The sequence below is a fragment of the Podarcis vaucheri genome (assembly GCF_965113315.1).
Source record: "Podarcis vaucheri genome assembly, chromosome: 13".
Classification (NCBI taxonomy): Eukaryota; Metazoa; Chordata; class Lepidosauria; order Squamata; family Lacertidae; genus Podarcis; species Podarcis vaucheri.
In genome coordinates, this window is record NC_138751.1 from 3,086,403 (window position 1) to 3,109,079 (window position 22,677).

Sequence of the window (22,677 nt, forward strand, 5' to 3'; positions counted from 1 at the left end):
GCGTACTCCATCAAGCGTTTTCATTAATCTGCATGCCACCCTATACCTGTAAGATCTCACAACATGAAATTGCAATGTTGGATTTTGCAGGAAGGATAACTCTGGGGCTTCAAGAACAGCTGGCACACCGCTATTATATGCTAAGCCTCCAGATAGTCTGGACTACAGTTCCCATCATGCCTCAGAAGGGTACCCATATGGGGCAAATCTGGGGTTGGAAGCAGGGCCTACCTATTGGGGGGGGGGTTCAAGCCTGTCCCCCCCCCCCAGTCCTCTACCTTTGCTTCAAGAAAGAGATGATGATTTACTGCTGTCTCAGGCTTAAGGCCAGGCAGCCACGCCTAGACTACTGCAGCACGCTTTTTGTGGGGCAGCCCTTGGACCCCATTTGGAGGCTGCCAAGGGACACGGGTGGTGCTGTGGGTTAAACCAGAGCCTAGGACTTGCCGATCGGGTCGGCGGTTCGAATCCCCGCGACGGGGTGAGCTCCTGTTGCTCAGTCCCTGCTCCTGCCCTGCCAACCTAACAGTCTGAAAGCACGTCAAAGTGCAAGTAGATCAATAGGCACCACTCCGGCAGGAAGGTAAACGACATTTCCGTGCGCTGCTCTGGTTTGCCAGAAGCGGCTTAGTCATACTGGCCACATGACCCAGAAGCTGTACGCCGGCTCCCGCAGCCAATAAAGCGAGATGAGCACTGGAACCCCAGTCGGCCACGACTGGACCTAATGGTCAGGGGCCCCTTTAGCTGCTCCCACCTAGCTGACGACCCCACTCTGCTTGCCCAACAAGAACAGGTGTAGGAAATGTCTGTTAAGGGGGTCAAGGGATACATCCCAAAGAAAGCACCACTACCCTTGTCATTTTCAGACTTCAAAACCCAACCTGTGTCAAAAACTTGCCATTTAGTTTTTCAAACCTTTTTTACAAATTCAGTATTGGAAACTGTTATCTTTTGAGTCCTCAAAACGAGGTTTGTAGCCGGCATCCCGTTAAGGCTGTGTTCAATTTTAGGTTTTTCTAATTTTTTCCCTTAAACTTTTTGATTCTTATTAATTTATTTCCACAAGATAATATTTCTAGTCGATTACTTCTTGTTTCATGGAATTTCATTTGTTTTGTGCAACTTCTCAGTTCTGTGACTGTCTTTTTCCCCTGCTGATCTCTTTCTTAGCATTTCCTGTTCTTCGGACCTGCGATAAAATGCCTTCATTTTGCATCACACCTTTCTTCAAGGCAGGATCTCAAAGCCCTCTGCTGTCCATTAAAAGAAAAGCTATCACAGCATGGAAGCTTGCCGCCACTTCCTCCTAAAAAAGCAAGCTTCTAGACCCTGTGTCCAGCCACTGTGGCCAAATCCTTAGGGTGCTGGAAGAGCAGGGTTCGAATCCCTACCTTGCCACATTTGGACCAGTCTAGCCCAAGCTACCTCAAAGGATTGAAGACCTTGAAAGAAAAATTTGTTATATAAAAGCAACCCCCTCCCACTTTGATAGCACTAATATTCATGGAGGAAAATGGTCAAGTAAGGCACCCCCTCCCTTCCTTAAAAATTTACAAAAATCACCCAAGGCGCATAGAGTTTTCTCAAGATCACGTTTATTTTGGTCACTGTAACTTTCCTTTTGAATAAATAATAGCTATACAAAAAAAAAAAGGTCTTAAGGTTGCACGTACAGATTTTTTTGCCGTATGAAAAGTTTTCAATTTTTTTTTAGATTTTATCTTAACAAAGTGTGTTGGGGGGAAAGGTCTCATTTCCGAGATACACAGAGGAGGGGGGAAACAAAACGTCTTGGCAATTTGCTTTGAATCAGTGATTTTTTTTCCTTTTTCTGAACCAATGATTTTTAAGTCAGGGAGAAAACAGAAACACCCACACCCTTTCGATTCTCCAAGGGGGGGGGGGTGTCGTCTTTCCTGCTATAGCACCACGATTTTGTTGAAAGGTTGAATTTTGAAGAGACTATGAAATAGGTCTTTTTTCCCCAGTGGGGAGTGGGGTGGGGCACAGCAGGGAGGAGATTATAGATGCCAGGAATCGTGGCTTCTAAGATCTGCTCCCCGAATTCCTAGTGAAGTCGACAAGTAAGGGGGGGGGGGAGAGACCGAGACAGAGAAAAGGCGCCAGTAAACACTAAAAGAGGTCATTCTGCCCCCAGAGAGAGTGACATTTATTCAAAAGGCAAGAAAACTCAAAAAAATAGAAAAGGGCAGGTCTTTTTGTAAGGGTGGGGGGTAAGAGAGGATTGTGCCTAATTGGGGGGCGGGAAGGGGGGGTTCTCGCAGGCACAGTGAGCCCCTAACAAAGGCAGCTCAGATGAGGTCAGCCACGTTGAGAGGCATTTCCTCGATGGAGGTGTTGTAGAATGTCTCAATGTCGCGAAGCGTGCGCTTGTCTTCTTCCGTCACCATGTTGATCGCAACTCCTTTCCTTCCAAAACGGCCTCCTCGGCCGATCCTGGAGGGGTTCGAAAGAAAGAGAAAGAGGAAAGTGTTTACTGGGGGGAGCAGGTAAAAGGTAAAAGACATAAGGTCTGGTGAATCAGGCCCAATGGCCCATCTTCCTGTTCTCAGAGTGCCAGTCAGGTGCCCATTAGGCAAGGTAAAGGTAATAAATATTATCAATATTAGTATTTTATTTAAAATAAAAAAATTCCTTCCAGTAGCACCAACTAAGTTAGTTCTTGGTATGAGCTTTCGTGTGCATGCACACTTCTTCAGATACGTATTTTATTTGTACCCCACCCATCTGGCAGGGCTTCTCCAGCCACTCTGGGCAGCTTCCAACAAAGACCAAAAATACACTAAAAAGGATCCCTGGATAGTTAGGTCCAGTCAAAGCTGACTCTGGGGTTGCGGCGCTCATCTCGCTTTCAGGCCGAGGAAGCCGGCGTTTGTCCACAGACAACTTTCCGGATCATGTGCTCAGCATGAACAAACCGCTTCCGGCGCAATGAGACACCGTGACAGAAACCAGAGTGCATGGAACTGCCGTTTACCTTCCCGCCATAGCAGTACCTATTTACCTACTTGTACTGGTGTGCTTTCAAACTGCTAGGTTGGCAGGAGCTGGGACCGAGTAACGGGAGCTCACCCCGTCACAGGGATTCGAACCGCCGACCTTCTGATCGGCAAGCCCAAGAGGCTCAGTGTTTTAGACCACAGCGCCACCTGCGTGACCGCAACAACACCATCATGGGGCGGTGGTTGTTGTTTTGCATTATAATAAAGAGTGGTTCCAGATATCTGGGGGAGGTTTGGTAGGATTAATGCTTCTCGGGTTCGCAAATTGTGGCTGTCACCACTGTAGCTGTTTGCAGAACCTACACCATAGCTTTCCAAACTTTTCACGCTGGCGACTCATTTTTTTAGACGTGCATCATTTCGCGACAGAGAAGCGTTTACTGGGGGGGGAGCAGGAGGTAAGCAGGCGGCCAACTGGGCTGGAATCGCAGAACTGCAGGTGGGCATCACCCAGCCTCTGCTTAAAAACCACCAAGGAGCGAGAGCCTGGCATCTTAGCAAAGAAGGGTTGGAAAGGAAACCCAAGAGGTCCTGAAGTCCAACCCACTGCAATCTAAGAAGCCTGAGAAGGACCAGAAAGTGAGGGGGAGAAAAACAAGGATCTCACCTGTGTATGTAGTTCTCACGGTTGGTTGGCAGGTCGTAGTTGATGACCAAGGACACCTGCTGGACATCAATGCCACGGGCCTGGGAATGAGAAGTGGGGGCAGTTTAGCAGTTTCGCCAACAGTTATCACCCTGTTGCACTCACAAGTTTTCAATTGTGGGCGGCTGCTACGTGGCAGGGCACCTTGGTGGCGGGTGCCAGCCGTGGGGAAGAGCAGCCCCCGCGACTCGTGTGCCAAGGAGCTACAATCCGCCAGCAGCACTGCACCAGCCAGGCAGAGAGGGAATCTCCTTGGGTGGGGAGCCAACCGGACAAACATGGCAGACCCACATGCACGACGTTAAGTGCCGAACGGTCTCTTTAAATTTGAAGGTTCGTTATTGTTCCACAAGATGTGTGTCTTTAAGGGTCAGAGCAAATAACGTGACTCAGTTTTACAGCTGTGAAGCAGTATAGCAGGTGCTGTTGTGTTAATTAAGCTGTGTCGGCAATTGGGTATAGTATTATAAAGAGCAGCACCTAGCTCTCTCAGTACCCTGGTGGATGGGTCATGCTTGTTGATATATTGAATTCAAAAGGAGTTTTTGTTATTAAAAGCTTGCTAAAGTTATTTTGTGTTCCTTGTAATGTGTGGTCTCCCCAAGCAAGCTCTCTGCAGTGCAACTAATCTGCACTGCACAAGGGCGTTTTCCATGAATTGGCCGTTATTGCCCACTGTGGAAGTGAGTTCCACAGTTCAACCTCTCCTGAATCATCCAACGTGCAGCAGATGTCCCTCTTTCACGCCCCACACTCACCAGTAAGTCTGTGGTGATCAGGACACGGCTGGAGCCAGAGCGGAACTCCCTCATGATGACATCACGCTCCTTCTGGTCCATGTCTCCATGCTGCAAAGGTGGAGAGAGAGAGAGAGTTGGTTTTCACCCCCAGCACCTTAAATCTAATTTTGTAAGTTTATGGAAAATTATAGAACCCAACAACCCTTTCCCATTTTCTTTCCCAAACGTGACTATTCCCATTTTCTTCTCGCGTCACATTACAGAATCATCTCGTTTGTGCCCTGATCTCACTTTTGGATAATCTTTTGTTTCTTACATGGTGTTGACGCTATTGTTGATCTGAATTGCATGTTTTGTTTCAGATCGCTTAAATTGCTGCTTTTTCTCTAACTCGAAGGTTGAAAAAGTTACCATTTCCTCCTATTTTGTTGAGAAAACTAAATTTATTGACAATTTTAAAAGCCACACTTTAGTTAAATTCACAGCATGCCTTTCTTCATTCCTGGGACAGCATCAAAGTCCCCCCCCAACTCAGTCCACAAGACACCTAATCCTTGGTGGCCAACTTTTTGAGGGCGGTGGGGGAGGGAGATTATTGAGGACAGCACAAAGAGGAAAGGATGTCCTGTAAATGCCTTTGAAAAGCTGGCGATTGCTGGTTGAAGTTAAACAGTTTTGTTGCATTAAACTGAAATTTTAATTGGATTTAGAGTAATTGCAATTGCTACTGCTTTCAATTTCAGTGGGTTGCGAAAACCCCTATTCTGAACAATGCTTTTTATAGCAAACTTGTGCTTAAAGGCTCCGGGGCCCTTTCCACAGAAGCAAATTTATATAGACTGAGAGACATCCCCATCAGACAACCCTGAGAGACAGGACTCCCCCCTCCCTGCAAGAAAAGGCTAGTTCACCCACCATGGCGGAAACTGTGAAGTCCCGGGCATGCATCTTTTCGGTGAGCCAGTCCACCTTCCTTCGGGTGTTGATGAAGATGACGGCTTGGGTGATGGTGAGGGTCTCGTAGAGATCGCACAGGGTGTCCAGCTTCCACTCCTTTGGCGCGAGAGGGAGGAGGAGAGTTATAACCGAAGCCGAAGACCCACTCCGAATTTAAATCAACACCTCCTCCCGGCCACCCCATAAGCCCTGCATAACAGTCGCCACGTACCTCCCTCTCCACGTTTATGTAGAACTGCCTAATACCCTCCAGGGTGAGCTCCTCCTTCTTGACCAGGATACGGATCGGGTCCCGCATGAATTTCTTGGTCACCTCCAGGACATCCATGGGCATGGTGGCAGACAGAAGCACCACCTGCAAAGGGGGCAGAGGGGCTGCGGGTCAATACATTGGTACCCTCAAGGCTATGTACTCTATGTGGGGCTGCCCTGGGTCTGGCTCAGGACCCTCCAGCTGCTGCAGAATGTGGGAGGGAAATCACCTGTGAGCCGGGTTCAAGGTCCTTGAACAAAGCTGTGAGCAATTTAGGCCCAGGGTACCTGAAGGTTTGCTTAACAGTGGTGGCCAATCCAGCTGTTTTTTGGACTCCCATCATCATCAGCGGAGAAATGATAAGGGATTTTATTTTTGTGTAGGAAAAGCAGGATACAATAAATAAAACTAAATATCTCAGCGGAGGGGGAGTTGAGGGAAGTCCAGAGGAGGGGAGGGAGAATAATTTTAAACAACAGGATGAATGATAAAGCTCAATAAATATCCATGTTCAAATAAATAAATAAATAAATAAACCCTAGCTAACAGGACCAGTGGTCAGGGATGATGGGAATTGTAGTCCCAAAACAGCTGGAGGGCCAAGTTTGGCCACCGCTGGCCTAAACCTTCCATTGCAGAGAACTAAAGAGCCTAATGAGGCTGCTCTGACGACGATCAGCTTTGGGCACCATTGGTGAAGCTCTGTGGAACTTTCTGCCCCAGTGAGGTGAGAAATTACCGTACCTGTGTGTTCCCACTCAGTTTCTGGAAGATGTCATAGATCTGGTCCTTGAAGCCTCGGCTCAACATCTCGTCGGCCTCATCCAGCACAAACATCTTGATGAACTTGGGCGCTGCAGAGACAAACAGGAGCCCTGGTGAGGACTTTGGGTGTGTGTGTGTATACAGATTGTCTCCTTAATGGGATGGTGGTTGGGTGAAGCTGCTGTTCTCAGGAATCTTTTAAGAGCTATGATCACTTCCGAAACCCGCACCTTTCTCTCCCAGCACAGCAGAACGCCAACCAGGAGGGAAATATGGGGGGTTGAGGGGAGTCAGATGACACGCATGGGAGATCATCACAGAACAGCAAGACGGGGCGATACGGATCTGGCTTATGAAAATGGCAACTCTGCTGCCAAGAGCAAAGTCACACAAGCCAGAGATAAGGCTGGTAACAAAGTCCTGATGAGGAACGCTTCGAGGAAGCTGGGTGTGTCTAGTCTGGGGAAGACTGAGGGCACCTATAATAATAATAATTTATTATTTCTACCCTGCCCAATAGCCTATTCTTTCTATCCCACCCAATACCCTGCTTCAAATATCCGAAGGGATCTCCCACGGAAGATGGAGCCAGCTTGTTCTTTCCTGCTACAGAAGGCAGGTCCCAAATCCATGGATTTAAATTCTGGTTGAAGAATAGTGTCTAATGTTAAAACTGCTGCTAAGGTCATGGCAGCCTACTAGAGCCAAAGGGATTGAGAAAGCTTAATCTGTAATAACTACAATTAAGCGAACTTATTACATAAAAATACAGGCAGACCAGATGTTGGGGGAATTTGGTGTTTCAGGCAATGTCCTGCAACAAGTCAACATTGAACCGTAGGCTGCTTTCAACCTGCCGTAAAGTTTCTTTGTGCTTTCTCCCTTTTGAATTTATTTCCTAATAAGGCACCCCTGCTTAGGGAAGTTTTTAATGTGTGACATATTTTAAATCTTTGTTGGAAGCCGCCCAGAGTGGCTGGGAAAACCCAGCCAGATGGGTGGGGCACAAAAAACAAATTATTACTATTATAAAGATTGTAAGATCATGAGTTGCCCATTGCGCTGCTACCTGGAGGGAAACTGAAGAATGCAGATACTTACACAGGTATCGCCTGTTCAACATGTCAAAGACACGTCCGGGGGTCCCGACAATGATGTGGGGGGCCTCCATCTGCAGTTTCTGCACCTCGGCGCGGACGTTAGTCCCGCCTATACAGGCATGGCAGGAAGCGCCCATGTAGTCTCCTAGGGCCATCACGACCTTCTGGATCTGTGGGAGGATGAGAGGAGCCGAATTGTTAGCGGGGCCTGGATTCTCTTACCTGGCGCTGGTCAAGGGCAATGGCCTCCCGGTGCCAACACTTTTGTTTCCCCAGCATGAACCAGCAAACAGCCACAGGAGAGACACTGTGCTGGGATGAACAGGGACGGTCGCTGTGCCCCGGCCGGAGAAAAAGAGGCCCCCACTTTGTGCAAGGTGCCTCTTTCGTCAACTGGCAGGGGGAAGGGAAGATGGACGGAAGAGAACAGGGTCGGAGCGGAGGCAGCGATTCCTTTCTTCAGCGGAAAGCCTCTTCGGCGTCACTCTGTGGAGCGGGACCAGGCCAGGAGAAACGGAATAAAGCCCCCCCCCCAAATGTTCTTGCACGCCAGGGAAGGAGACGCAGGACACAAGAGGCTAGGAGCCAATGTCAAAGGGAGGACAGGAGCCAAGCAGGGTCACTTAAGGGGACAGATGAAGCACTCCTTCACGCAGTGGCATGTTAATCTGTGGAACTCCCTCATTCAGGAGGCAGCAAAGGTCACCAACTCAGATGGCTTTAAGAGGGGTTGGAGAAACTCAACGCAAGAACAGGATTGTGGGACTAGATGGGCCACAGGTTTGTGGCCTTGTGCTGATCCAGGAAGGGCTATAAGGTTTACAGCAGGATACAAACTGAATAGCAACTTTTCAAAATAAAAAGTCTCTAGCCCTGCGTTGTTGATTTACAATGAAACGTTATACACGTCTGCTCAGATTTTGGTGGAAGGAGGGGGGGGGGAAAGAAAAGCAGGGTCCTTGCGCCTTTCACAGCTGTGCGGCAGGCAGAAACTCCAACAGGTTCAGCCTTTCCTAGTACAGAAATGCAATTATGGATAAAGCTTCACCTGTGCACGTTCTGTCTGTCAGACAGTTTATAAAGGCGCCTCTTTGCCCATTAAACCAGAGGAATGAATGGAGACCTCTGGAGTTTGTTTTTGGGGGCCCTTGGTTCCACCTGCAAAAAGAGGACACGTGGTTTTTATACAAGACAAAGCTGGGCACATCTGATGGCAGCCCTGTTTAGGGAAGTTCTTAATGTTTGATGGTGTTCTTAATATTTTGTTGGGAGCCGCCCAGAGTGGCTGGGGGAAACCCAGCCAGATGGGCAGGGTATAAATAATAATAAATTATTATTAATTACTATTACTTTGGGCTGGAAAGAGGGGGGAAAGGCTTACCTGCTGAGCCAACTCTCTTGTTGGGGCCAGGACCAGCGCTTGGGTAGCTTTCAGGTCTAGCTCAATTTGCTGTAAGATGGAGATCGCAAAAGTGGCGGTCTTCCCAGTGCCAGACTGGGCCTGAGCAATCACATCGTAACCTGGGCAGAAGGAAAGCAGGACGGCGTCACAAACACACACAAAGGACAACTAGCACATCTCGCCAGCCTCAGAGGGAGCTGTGACAGGATAAGTGTTTCCCCAGCATGAACCAGCTCGACAGCCACGGGGAGGAACGCTGTGCTGGGATGAATAGGGTAACGTTCATGTCCCCCTGCTAGATATAAGACAGTCACCACATTCAGAGGTGCCTCTTTGCCCAGTAGCAAGGGGGATGGTGGAGAAAAGAATCGGAGGCAAATAGAACAGCTGCATTTGCAGTGTTAGGTGGGAATAACTTGGAAAGCTCTCCCAAAATTCCTTCCTTTCTGCCTAGTATTGTTGATCAGAAAAAAGCAGCTCCCACCTCACCCTAGTGCATGCCAGATTTTTAACACTGCAAATCCCCATCATTTCTAGCCAGAACAGCGACGTTGATGGAGGACTAGTTGAAATGAAAGCTCAAAATATCTGGAGGGCAGACAAAAGGACGGAATTCTCCACACAACTATGGAAGTCACTCCCTGAAGCATAAAGGGAACCTCTGAATGCTAGCTGTGCTAGGATTTTACTGTTTGGGGAATCTGGTTGGCCTGAGAACAGGATACTGATCTGATGCAGCAAAGTCCCTTTTCTGGCAATGCTAAACTTAACTGAAGCAGCAATCTAAGCGGAAGTCAGTTTGGTATCATTTGCTGCATATATTCTGCAATATGGGGCTTAAATGCTTGCTCGTCAGGGCAGCACTCCAAGCAGTAAATGTAGAAATCAATGTCTTCTCCTTTTCGCTGCCTGCCTTTCCCTGTACTCCCCACCCCCCTTTGAAGAAGTGTGCTTGAGCAGTTAGCCTCACCCTTGATACAAGGGAGAATGGCTCGCTGCTGAATGGCGGAGGGCTTCTCAAAACCATAGGCGTAGATTCCTCGCAGGAGGGACTCCGACAAGTTCATGTCATCGAAACTGTCAACGATCTCGTTCCAATTGCTCTGTAGGGAGAAGCAGGGAAAGGTGAACTCCCACAGCCAAGCCCCAAAGCTCTCAAAAGAAACATCCAAGCCCCCAGAAGGGTATTTTGGGCAATCTGGATGCCATTGTGTTGGTTGGGATAGAGATCATGGTATGTTTCCCCCATTATTTAGTTATCCAACTGATTCCGGACATGGGTGGTTTCTTACCTCAATGACACCATCGGGGTCCATCCCTTCGGGGCCATTGTCTCTAGGTCTAGAGGAAGAAAAACAACATTTTAGAAGAGCTCAAATGAGCAACCAGGAAAATATCAACCCATTGCATATTATTATGGCTGCAAAAGGCACTTTGTTTTGCAATAGCTTATGTAAGGAATAGCCTTATGTGACAAGTAGAGGCCAGCACCACCACCCGCTGTGAAAAAGCAAGGTTTACCCCTTGGAAGGTCAGAATTTGATCACCACCACCAGGGCTTTCCCACTCGTTTGGCCACAGGTACACTGCCACTGGCCTAATCCAGCAGAGCTCTTGCTCTCTCTCCTCCCCTGATCTGGTGGCTGTGAGTTCCACAGGCCCCTTTTGTCAACTCCAGCTATTCCTTCCAGCCACCCCCATCCTAGCTGGAGAGGAGGGAGGAAATGCCTGATCCAGCAGAGCTCTTGTTCTCTCTCCTCCCCTGATCTGGTGGCTGCGAGTTCCACAGGCCCCTTTGTCAACTCCAGCCATTCCTGATCCAGCAGAGCTCTTGTTCTCTCCCCCCTGATCCTGTGGCTGTGAGTTCCACAGGCCCCTTTTTCAGCTCCGGCCATTCCTCCTAGCCACCCCCGTCCTAGCCGTAAGCTCAACGTGTCCCCTGGCGGCCCATTCACCGCTCCCCACGTGCCTCCCGCTCCCTCTTTCTTCCTGCTTTCCTTTTAAGGGCAAGAGGCTCCTCCCTCCCCGCGCCTCTGGCCACAGGCCCGTGACGTCACGGGCGCAGAGTTCCCGGATGCGAAGCGACAGGACAATAGGCAGGGCGGGAGAAAAGGGGGGGGAGAGAAACGAAGGGAGAAATGGACGCGCCCGCGGCGGGGGGGGGGAGAGAGGCAGCGCTGCTTCTGCCCCCCCCATTTCTCTAAAATGGGCTCGCCCGTGCCAAGTCTGCGCGGTGCGGAAATGGAATTGCCCAACTGACCCCCCCGGGGGGGGAGCGGGGAAAGGATGGGCGAGTCCAAGTGAGGAGGGGGGAGGAGCAGACCACTGAGGAAAATGGGGAGGGGGGGAGAGAGAAAAACTTGTATAAGAGGAAAAGGCTCAAAATGGCTGAAAAAAGGGGAGGGGGAAGAGGGGAAAAAAAGGGACAGGCCGCTTTTTTTTCCTTCGCCCTCCACACGGGGAACATTCGGCACAGAAAGAATATTGCCTTCTCTTCACCAAAAAAAAGCCTTAAAGAGATTCCCCCCCTTTTTCTCGACGAAAAATGGAACCGCCCGCGAGCATTCGAGGAAAAAAAACTTGAGGGGGGGAGAGAAGGGGCAACGCCATTACAGAAACCGACGCCCCGCGCTCCCTCCCGGCCGAAATGGCGGCGCTTCTGGCGAAGGAAGTTCCTATTCGCACGCCGGTGAGGCCCGTTCCGGCTTTCTTTCTTTTCTCTCCCCCCCCCGCGATGAAAATGGTCTCGGCCGCAAAGCCACAGAGACCTTACGGGGGAGGACGGGTCCATTCCCGAAAATGGGGGGGGGGCGACGGCCCCGACCTGGCCGGCCACGTGGAATGAGCCGAGGTGGGGGAGTTCAAAGCGAGGGAACAAAATGGAGGAAGGCGAGGAGGAGGAAACAATTCGCGGTTCTTTCGCTGGGAGGAAAGCGCCTCTCTCTCGCCTGTTCAACCCCCCCCCCCATGGCCGCGTAATGGTTCGGTCCTCCGATAGAACCTTGAGGGAGGAGAAGAGGCCTGGACGGGCCTATGTGGGGAAAATGGGGGGGAGGCCCTGCCGCGCGCGCTCTCTCTCTCCCTCGCCCGCTCACTCACCGGCTCTCTTGACTCGCAGACATCCTGGGGAAAAGGTCCTAGCCCCGCCCGCTTCGCTCCCCCTTATAACATCCCGCCGAGGCCCCGCCCCGCGGCCCCTCCTCCATTGGCCCTCTTCCCCCTGAGCCCGCCTCACGCCATTGGCCCCGCGCGCTTCTCCCCGACCGGCTTCGCCCCCATTGGCCCGCCGCCTTCCCCCTCCTCCGCTTCCGGAGACGCCATTGGCCAGCGGCTCGCCGCCACCGCCTTCCCATTGGGCGAGGGGGATCCGTGACGGGCGGGTTTTTTTTTAACGCTGACGTCAAACCGAGAGAGAGGAGCGTGGGGGGGGTTGGGGGAAAGGGAGAGGTGGAAAGAACTCGGGCGTCGTGACGTCAACGGGGAGCGCCGGGCTCTGGTTGGTCGCCGGCCGCGTCCGTCGAGACGGCGGGCCAATGGGAGCCCGAAAGAGGAGAAGGCGGGTTCTAAGGAGGGGGGGAGACAGGGAGAGGAAAAAGGCCCACGTGGTTAGGCGTTGGGGCCTGAATTTTGGGCCTGCTGCCTTTGTCCAGCGGGGAGGGCAGAGCACCACGTGATATAGGCCTGGGGGGGGGGTGACAAGAGGAGGCTGACAAAATCACCCCCCCAAAAAAAAGTTAAAAATGCTGGGCTGAAATTTAAGCACTGGGTGCATTTTTGAGAGACCCCCCCCCCAAAAAAGCCTTCCCAATTTTTTGGGTAAAATAAATATTAATTTGCAATTATTTTTTTTGCAAAAGCCCCCCCATTACAAAGGAGCCCCCCTTTACGTGCTGTGGAAGTTCCTAGGCAGGAAGATTTGCCCCCCCCCAAAAAAAAAGTTAAAAGGGCTGGGTTGAAATTTAATCACTGGGTGCATTTTTCAGAGACCCCTCCCCCCAAAATAATCCTTCCCATTTTTTTGCAAAAAAAAATATTAATTTGCAATTATTATTTTTTGCAAAAGGCCCCCCCAATACAAGGGAGCCCCCTTTTACGTGCTGTGGAAGTTCCTGGGCAGGAAGATTTGCCCCCCCCCAAAAAAAAAGTTAAAAGGGCTGGGTTGAAATTTAATCACTGGGTGCATTTTTCAGAGACCCCTCCCCCCAAAATAACCCTTCCCATTTTTTTGCAAAAAAAATATTAATTTGCAATTATTATTATTTTTTGCAAAAGGCCCCCCCCCAATACAAGGGAGCCCCCTTTTACGTGCTGTGGAAGTTCCTGGGCAGGAAGATTTGGACCCTCCCTCCAAAAAAAGAGCGCCAAATTTCCTGACCCCTCCAGCTTCGAAACTGGAAAACTCCCCCCACCCCACAAACCCTCTTGTATCTGGGAGGGTGGATCGGATCCCCCCCCCCGTTGATCCGCTGGTAAGGATCCCCCCCCCTGCTTTTCCACTGGCCTGTTCCTTTCCCCTCTCCCATTTTTATTTCAAAATATTTTATTTATTATAGGTGAGCAGTCCAATCTAAGGTGTGCTGCAACAGCTCATTTCTCAAAAACAAACCACCACCTGTTATAGTTTACTGTTTTTAAATTAAAACGATTTAGGGGCCCACTGCAGGAAGCGATTAAGAGGCACCTTGTAAATACCAAAAATCTGCTGTCGAGGCAGCCAAAAAAAGCCCTTGCCTGAACTTCCTTGGCCCACCTTGAAACTGATCCAGCGTGCCAAGGTACTTTCAGTTTTTGAAAAGCAAAATGCAGAGAGATGAGGGAAATGTTGGACTTGACAGCATCCATCAGCCCCAGTCAGCATGGCCAATAATCAATATTTTGTGTTCTCATTTTGTATGCTTCTGTTGTGAACCGCCCTGGGATCTTCGGACAAAGGGCAGCATAATAATAAAAATAATATTATTTATACCCCGCCCATCTGGCTGGGTTTCTCCAGCCACTCTGGGCGGTTTACATAACTTTAAAAAAATTAAAATGTCAGACGTTAAAAATCTCCCTTCAGATATCTTCTAAAAGTCAGATAGTTGTTTATTTCCATGACATCCGGTGGGAGGGCGTTCCACAGGGCGGGGGCCACCACCGAGAAGGCCCTGTGCCAGGTTCCCTGTAACCTCACTTCTCGCAGGGAGGGAACCGCCAGAAGGCCCTCGGAGCTGGACCTCAGTGTCCGGGCTGAACGATGGGGGTGGAGACGCTCCTTTAGGTCTACTGGGCCTTTGAGGCCGTTTAGGGCTTTCAAGGTCAGCACCAACACTTGGAATTGTGCTTGCAAACGTCCTGGGAACCAATGTAGGGCTTTTAGGACCAGTGTTATATTGTCTTATCAGCCACTCTGCCACACGTCTAGGATACAAATCTATAAAATAAACAATGGAAACACCAGAGGCAGACCTAAGCTTTCCTAGCATCTGAGAAGCTCCAAGTTGCTGCCCAATCTTAGGTAAAGGGACCCCTGACCATTAGGTCCAGTCGTGTCCGACTCTGGAGTTGCGGCGCTCATCTCGCTTTATAGGCCGAGGGAGCCGGCGTCCAGCTTCCGGGTCATGTTTCCAGCATGACTAAGCCACTTCTGGCAAACCAGAGCAGCGCACGGAAACGCCGTTTACCTTCCTGCCAGAGCGGTACCTATTGATCTACTTGCACTCTGACGTGCGATTGAACTGCTAGGTTGGCAGGAGCAGGGACCGAGCAACGGGAGTTTAACCCACAGCGCCACCCTACCCTTAAAACCAAGCCAGTGACGTACGTTTAAGGACTTTCTGGGGCCTTTTACTTCAGCTTGATCTTTGAGATTATCTGAAGGAACTTCGTTGGTTGTCCCCTGGATTTGCGATGCATGTTTTAACGACAAGAAACTGAGCCTTTTGTGTCTTTGGCCCGTTCCTGTGGGACTCCCTGCCACTGACACCTTCTGTTCCAGCTTTTACACAACTGCTTAAAACATTTCTGCGCTTCCAGGGACGTGCAGGCAATTGAGAGCATTATCTTTCTGCGATGGTTAGTTTATTTTTCAGTGCATAGGGTTTTTACAGTACATAGCTATTCTGGCAGACCACTTCAATCCTTTTTTCCCCAATACAGTGTTACATAAATATTTTTATAATTAAAGCCCCCGGCCCGTCTCCCTTGTCCAGGAAAGAGCAAGGCCCTTCCAGAAGGAAGAAACCAGTGGCCAGAATATTTTGAGCTGGACTAGAGAAGATTCCTGGCTCTGAGTAACCCGCGTGATTCACTCCCAGAGCCGTTGCGGAGGAGCAAAAGCAAACAGGCTTTCAATCCAGCCGATGACTCACTACAGGGAGGACTGGGTTCAAGGAAAACGAATATCGCAGCAAAAACCAGATAGTCAGAAGGACGTCTTACACCCAGGGGGGTGTGATGCCCATGAAAGATGCTCCATAAACACACACTGTGTAGGCTTAGCTGAGATCCACGTTGGAACGCACCACACGCATATTGTGGGGAATTTGCTCCAGCCCCCCCAAATGAGCACACCCCCCCCGCTTTCATAATGCTTGGCTCCGATTTCAGAATGGCTCTCCCACTATCCTCTCTCCCACCACAATGCCTGAGTTTCCTCCAACAGAGAGCCAGGGTGGTTCGTGTGTTGCACTAGGGAGAGACCAGGGTTCGAATCCCACCGACCCCGTCAACCACTGGGTGAGCTTGGACCAGCCGCTGCTTTTCTCAGCCTAGTCGAGGCTGATCGCCGGAGAATGGATGCTTTTGAATTCTGGTGCTGGAGGAGCCTCTTGAGAGTCCCACGGACTGCAAGAAAATCAAACCTCTCCATTCTGAAGGAAATCAGCCCTGAGTGCTCACTGGAAGGACAGATCCTGAAGCTGAGGCTCCAAGACTTTGGCCACCTCCTGAGAAGAGAAGACTCCCTGGAAAAGACCCTGATGTTGGGAAAGATGGAGGGCGCAAGGAGAAGGGGACGACGGAGGATGAGATGGTGGGACAGTGTTCTTGAAGCTACGAACATGAGTTTGACCAAACTGTGGGAGGCAGTGGAAGACAGGAGGGCCTGGCGTGCTCTGGTCCATGGGATCACGAAGAGGCGGACACCACTAAACGACTAAACAACAACAGGTTGTTGGGATAAGATGAAGAATTGGGTGGATGTGGAGAATCGCATATGCCACTTTGAGCTCAGTGGAAAAGGTGGAATAACAAGGCCGACAGAGAAAAGTGAGAGCTACCTTGCTCTGTGATTGATCACAACAAATGGTGTTGCCTTCGGACCTCCAGTGTTAATCAGCCTCCCTGCTCAATCCCAACCCCTTACCTACAATCCCCCCCGACCCCCAACAGAATCAACCTGGAGAAATGGCACTCTGGAGGTTCCATTTAAAAAACCGGATTCCCACACCGATTTATCATGCTTGCCATGGAGGGAGAAGGACGCAGATCTATGGAGGGACAGAGCCCCCACCCTCCAACCCAAGAAGGCCAGATGAACGCTCCACCCCCCCAAAAAAACACCATCCCGAGGTTTTATCACACTTGTCGAAGCTCCTCTATTGCAGGGTGAGAGGGGAGTCTGTTGGGTCAGGCCAAAGGAGGCCTCATCCCAGTGGCTGACCAGATGTCCCAGTGAAAAACCAGGATTCAAGGGCACTGCTGCCCCTGTATGTGGAGTTAGAGCATAGCCACTGACAGTGTTCTCCACCACAAAGGCTTAGGACCTTGTTTTGTTTCTCTCTCTCTATAAAAATGGTAAAGGTAAAGGGACCCCTGACCATTAGGTCCAGTCGCGGACGACTCTGGGGTTGCAGCGCTCATCTCTTTATTGGCCGAGGGAGCCGGCATACAGCTTCCGGGTTATGTGGCCAGCAGGACTAAGCCGCTTCTGGTGAACCAGAGCAGCGCATGGAAACACTGTTCACCTTCCCGCCGGAGTGGTATCTATTTATCTACTTGCACTTTGACGTGCTTTTGAACTGCTAGGTTGGCAGGAGCAGGGACCGAGCAACGGGAGCTCACCCCGTCGCGGGGATTCGAACCGCTGACCTTCCGATCGGCAAGCCCAAGAGGCTCAGTGGTTTAGACCACAGCGCCACCCGCATCCTTTTCTCTCTATATATTGTTTTTAAAAAGCGGATCTAGGGCAGGAGGTGCAAAACTCTTTGCTCGCCTCGTAAAACTGCACAGAACACCTTTGCGCAACCGCCACGCATTGCAAGGAGGTTAGAAAATGCCTTTTTCTCCAAAGAATGCTTTTTCTTTTATTACCCACAATGGTAGCCATCGTATAAAAAAATGCTTGTTTCCGTTTTCTCGGCCCCAGTGTAGAAACCTGCCCCCCCGCCCGCCCACCAGAGCCCCTCCTTCCCTGTTCCAACTCCCTCTCCCTTGAGGGGGGGGGCGGGATAAAAACCAGAACATACATTATCCACTAACACAAGTAACCAACAGGGCGAGATAAAACAGAGGGAGAAGCTGGGGGGGGGGCAGGAGGGTAATTTATGCTGCCGCGCCCCCCCCTGTGCCCGCCTTCCTGGTCCCTCGTTTTTGGACTCTACCCCCGCCCCCCAGTTCTCCCTCCGAACTGGAGCGGAACATGTGCAGAGGGCATGTTCGGTGATAAGAAACTTCCCCAATCCCACCCGCTCGCCCTCCATCCCACCCATCCGCTGTGTGTCTCCCCCCCACCCAAAAAAATCCCCGCAACTTCCCCAACAGAACCAACCCTCTGGAGGTCGGTTTTAAATACGAACGAAACAAAAATGAGAGACCAGGAAGAAGAAGAAGAAAAAGAAGAAAGCGGAGGGGGATTTAACTCGGGTTAAAAACGACACCCCCCGCCCCCCAAACGAGTCCGCTTGTTAAACCTCAACGAGTTCCAGTGACCTAAGGACACCCCCTCCCCGCTTTCCGTACACCCCAAATCGGATGTCTGCTGTCAAGCTGGAGGAGTCGGAGTCGTGTGTCCGGCCGTCCAAGTCGGTCTTTGGGAGGGTGTGTGTGTTGTGTGTGTGTGAGTGTGTGTTGTGTTGGTATGAGTGTGTGTGTGAGCTCGTCACGCGGTGAGCTTGCAGTGGCACAACTCCTTGTACATCTGACGGCGCAGTTTCGGCATGTCCTGCTGGGTGAAGGAGAAGGGGAGGCCCAGCGCCAGGAATTTGGAATACTGGAAGAGAAAGGAAAGGAGGATCAGCAATATATACCTAAGAGTCCAATGGCCCATCATTCCGGTCTCAAACTGGCCAGCCAGCTGTGTGTTAGGTGAGGTAAAGGACCCCTGGACTGTCAGCTCAGGTCAAAGGCGACGATGGGGTTGCGGCGCTCATCTTGCGTTCAGGCCGAGGGAGCCGGCGTTTGTCCACAGACAGCTTTCCGGGTCATGTGGCCAGCAGGACTAGACCGCATCTGGCGCAACGGGACACGATGATGAGTGCCAGAGCGCACGGAAACGCCGTTTACCTTCCCGCCTCAGCGGTACCTATTTATCTACAGTCATACCTCGGGTTGAATATGTTTCAGGTTGAGCGTTTTCAGGTTACGCCCTGCAGTGACCCAGAAGTAACGGAATGCGTTACAGTGGTGCCCCGCAAGACGAATGCCTCGCAAGACGGAAAACTCGCTAGACGAAAGAGTTTTCCGTTTTGTAGGTGCTTCGCAAAACGAATTTCCTATGGGCTTGCTTCGCAAGACGACAATGTCTTGCGAGTTTCTGCTGGTTCCCCCCCCCCTTTTCTAAGCCGCTAAGCCGCTTATCAGCTGATCCGATCAGCAGATAAGCCGCTAAAAGCAGCTAAAAGCACTAATCCGTCAATGCGCTTGCTTCGCAAGACGAAAAAACCGCTAGACGAAGAGAATCACAGAACGGATTCTTTTCGTCTTGCGAGGCACCACTGTACTTCCGGGTTTTGCCCCTTGTGCATGCGCAGACGCTCAAAAGGATGTCACGTGCATGCGCAGAAGCTGCAAATCACGACCCGTGCATGCGCAGACGTGGGTTCACATCCAGAGGTACCACTGTACTTGCACTGGCGTGTTTTCCAAGCAAGCATGCAAGCGGGATTTGAGCAGTGATGCCGCGTTCCTGTGCTTTCACCCCTGCAATGCTCATTTCTTGTCTCATTGGGATAAGTTTGCCATTCCTATAAAAGCTGTTCAGTTCTGTACGTAATCGGGACACCTGACAGATCCGCTCGGAAGAGGGTCTGTTGTTGCCTCTTACTTGTCTTTTCTCTGCCCCCCCCAAATCCCTAAAGGCCACAACCTTTATCGCCACACCCCCTTGATAATTTGGGTTGCCCTTCTCCTGAACCTTTCCCAAATGCGACCGCACCATTCTCTCCTTTAAATCGCAATGAATGCACTAAAAAAGAAAAAGCCCTGTGAGCGTCTAGCTGAAACCCTGCCACATAGGGAAACTGGAAGGTTCTATCCAGCTGCACATTGCAGGACAGCTTCCCTCCAGGGCTGGGACTGACTGTTCCTGCCACCTGGGCACCCATCCCACCCCCAGAAAACGGCTTCTGAGATTCCGCCAGGCCTGGACTGACCATGCAAGTGTTTTGAAGCCTGTTGTTCTGAAGTAAAATCTTGCCATACGGGAGGAAGGCAGAAAAGCCTCGTGTGCTGCCCACAATACGAGCTGCAGTTGCTGCAAACAGAGGTTGCATCCTCACCACCCTCTCTTTTATTTGCGGGAAGGGGGAATAATAATAATAATAATATTTTTTTATTTATACCCCGCCCATCTGGCTGGGTTTCCCCAGCCACTCTGGGCGGCTTCCAAAAGAATATTAAAATACTGTGATACATCAAACATTAAAAGCTTCCCTAAACAGGGCTGCCTTCAGATGTCTTCTAAAAGTCTGGTAGTTGTTGTTCTCTTTGACATCTGGTGGGAGGGTGTTCCACAGGGCGGGCGCCACCACCGAGAAGGCCCTGTGCCTGGTTCCCTGTAACCTCACTTCTCGCAGGGAGGGAACCGCCAGAAGGCCCTCGGAGCTGGACCTCAGTGTCTGGGCTGAAAGATGGGGGTGGAGACGCTCCTTCAGGTCTACTGGGCCTTTGAGGCCGTTTAGGGCTTTAAAGGTCAGCACCAACACTTTGAATTGTGCTCGGAAAAGTACTAGGAGCCAATGTAGGAAATCCTGCTTTCTGGCTGCAAATTTGATGATGCTTATTTGCTTGAATGATTTGCATTTAATATTATTATTATTATTAATACTCCGCCCATCTGGCTGGATTTCCCCAGCCACTCAGGTCGGCTCCCAACACCATACAGTGGTACCTGGGTTAAGAACTTAATTTGTTCTGGAGGTCTGTTCTTAACCTGAAGCACCACTTTAGCTAATGGGACCTCCCGCTGTCGCTGCTGGAGCACAATTTCTGTTCTCATCCTGAAGAAAGTTCTTAACCCGAGGTACTATTTCTGGGTTAGCGGAATCTGTAACCTGAAGCGTATGTAACCTGAGGTACCACTGTATAACAAACATGATAAAACATCAAATATTAAAAACTTCCCTGAACAGGGCTGCCTTCAGATGTCATCTAAAAGTCAGTTGTTTATTTCCTTGACATCTGAAGGGAGGGCAGTTCCACAGGGTGGGCGCCACCACCGAGAAGGCCCTCTGCCTGGTTCCCTGTAACCTCACTTCTCGCAGGGAGGGAACCGCCAGAAGGCCCTCAGAGCTGGACCTCCATGTCCTGGCTGAACGATGGGTGTGGAGACGCTCCTTCAGGTATACTGGGCCTCTGAAGCCGTTCAGGGCTTTAAAGCCACCTTTATGACGTTCACCTGAAAAGCAGTGTGTGTACGCAGACATGCGCATCTGCCGACCCACCCCATGCCATCAAGGGCTCCTTTGGAAGAAGAAGAAGAGTTTGGATTTGATATCCCGCCTTTCACTCCCTTTAAGGAGTCTCAAAGCGGCTAACATTCTCCTTTCCCTTCCTCCCCCACAACAAACACTCTGTGAGGTGAGTGGGGCTGAGAGACTTCACAGAAGTGTGACTGGCCCAAGGTCACCCAGCAGCTGCATGCGGAGGAGCGGAGACGCGAACCCGGTTCCCCAGATTACGAGTCCACCGCTCTTAGCCACTACACCACGCTGGCTCTCTTTGGAGAAAAAGGTGGGATGTAGATTTAATTAAATGCATAGGGGTTTTTTTGCAACAGAAACGCTTAGAACAGCGGCTCACAACCTTCATGGGCACAAGGACTCCCTTTTAACCTCGCAGGCCTTCACATAATGATTTGTCGTAGCTTTACAGACTCTGTTAACAGCGAAAACACAGGCATAGTGGCTGCTTGGCTGCCTTTCCAGACCCAACTCTCCGGATCATTCTTTTGAAAGAAGTGCTTGGTTTTTGAAAAGGACGAGTTACAGTGGTACCTCAGGTTACATACGCTTCAGGTTACAGACTCCGCTAACCCAGAAATAGTGCTTCGGATTAAGAACTTTGCTTCAGGATGAGAACAGAAATCGGGCTCCGGCGGCACAGCGGCAGCAGGAGGCCCCATTAGCTAAAGTGGTGCTTCAGGTTAAGAACAGTTTCAGGTTAAGAACAGACCTCCGGAACGAATTAAGTACTTAACCCGAGGTACCAGTGTACTTGACATGTCAGAATTTCCCAGCAAGGAAGGTACTTCTATGTAGGAATTAATAGGAAAACTGCATGAGTCTGATCATCTCACACAAACAACAGATGCAACAGAGAAAGCATTATCAACCGGGGTGGGGTGAAAGCAGATCTTATATGTAAGATCAGACGCGATTACTGAATGGTTTGGTATGCCCTTCCATGCAGGGTCTTTATAAAAGGTAAAATGCCCTTCAGAGGGAAAATACAAGAGCAACATATAGCTCGTACGCCTGAATACCGTGGTGCCCCGCAAGACGAATGCCTCGCAAGACGGAAAACCCGCTAGACGAAAGAGTTTTCCGTTTTGGAGGTGCTTCGCAAAACGAATCTCCTATGGGCTTGCTTCGCAAGACGACAATGTCTTGCGAGTTCCTGCTGGTTCCCCCCCCCCTTTCCCCCCTTTTTCTAAGCTGCTAAGCCGCTTATCAGCTGATCCGATCAGCAGATAAGCTGCTAAAAGCCGCTAAAAGCGCTAATCCGCCAATGGGCTTGCTTCGCAAGACGAAAAAACCGCTAGACGAAGAGAATCACAGAACAGATTCTTTTCGTCTTGCGAGGCACCACTGTATTTATTTTTAAATCACCTCCTATCCTGAAAAGATATCTCACAAACTAAAAGTAACTGAAGGGCAGCGCTTGAATGACTGCTTTTTAAATATATGGCATGGTTTTATCTCTTGCAGAAAGATTGAGGCACATGGCTGCATAGTGCCATCAGTTTATGCAGATGATTGCCTCATTTAAGGCTATATAGAACCTTTATTCCCTATAATAATGGAACTCACAGGTAGAGAAAACTACCGTATTTTTCGCTCTATAGGACGCACTTTTCCCCCTCCAAAAATGAAGGGGAAATGTGTGTGCGTCCTATGGAGCGAATGCAGGCTCCTTGGCTTCAGCAATAGCAACGCGAAGCCTCCGAAGCGCAGAGGGAGCGCTCCCTCCAAGCTCTGGAGGCTTTGCGTTGCTTTCGCTGAAGTCTGGAGAGCGAGAGGCGTCGGTGCGCACCGACCCCTCTTGCTCTCCAGGCTTCAGGGATAGCCACCTGAAGCCTTCAGAGCGCAGCGCGAATTCCCGCTGCCTTCTGGAGGCTTCAGGTTCCTTTCGCTGAAGCCAGGAGACTCT

General features: G+C 50.4%; 2 protein-coding genes across 2 annotated transcripts in view; both read right to left on the bottom strand.

The window, feature by feature from the left end:
* Positions 1–1,578: 1,578 nt before the first annotated feature.
* On the bottom strand, positions 1,579–12,077 carry EIF4A1 (eukaryotic translation initiation factor 4A1). The gene is made up of 11 exons (XM_082195557.1): positions 11,989–12,077; positions 10,182–10,230; positions 9,860–9,992; positions 8,869–9,008; positions 7,489–7,657; positions 6,367–6,476; positions 5,581–5,724; positions 5,328–5,465; positions 4,431–4,520; positions 3,634–3,713; positions 1,579–2,460 (listed from the first exon to the last, which is right to left on the bottom strand). The coding sequence occupies exons 1-11, from the start codon at positions 12,009–12,011 to the stop codon at positions 2,316–2,318; spliced, it is 1,221 nt and encodes a 406-aa protein (XP_082051683.1). The 5' UTR covers positions 12,012–12,077; the 3' UTR covers positions 1,579–2,315.
* A 5,071-nt stretch (positions 12,078–17,148) lies between these two features.
* SENP3 (SUMO specific peptidase 3) overlaps positions 17,149–22,677 on the bottom strand; it is a 36,274-nt gene continuing 30,745 nt past the window's right edge. Inside the window, exon 11 of the mRNA XM_082197642.1 lies at positions 17,149–18,079. Within this exon, the coding sequence (XP_082053768.1) occupies positions 17,969–18,079 (111 nt within the window). The 3' untranslated portion in view covers positions 17,149–17,968. The remainder of the gene's footprint in view (positions 18,080–22,677) is intronic.

Excerpts from the sequence above, each read along its gene's own strand:
- EIF4A1 (XM_082195557.1), bottom strand. The coding sequence starts at position 12,011 with ATGTCTGCGAGTCAAGAGAGCCG. Across the intron at positions 5,725-6,366 it reads AACTGAGTGGGAACACACAG|GTGGTGCTTCTGTCTGCCAC; the intron begins GTACGGTAATTT and ends CCCCCTTTGCAG. Across the intron at positions 4,521-5,327 it reads ACTTCACAGTTTCCGCCATG|CATGGAGACATGGACCAGAA; the intron begins GTGGGTGAACTA and ends CCACCTTTGCAG.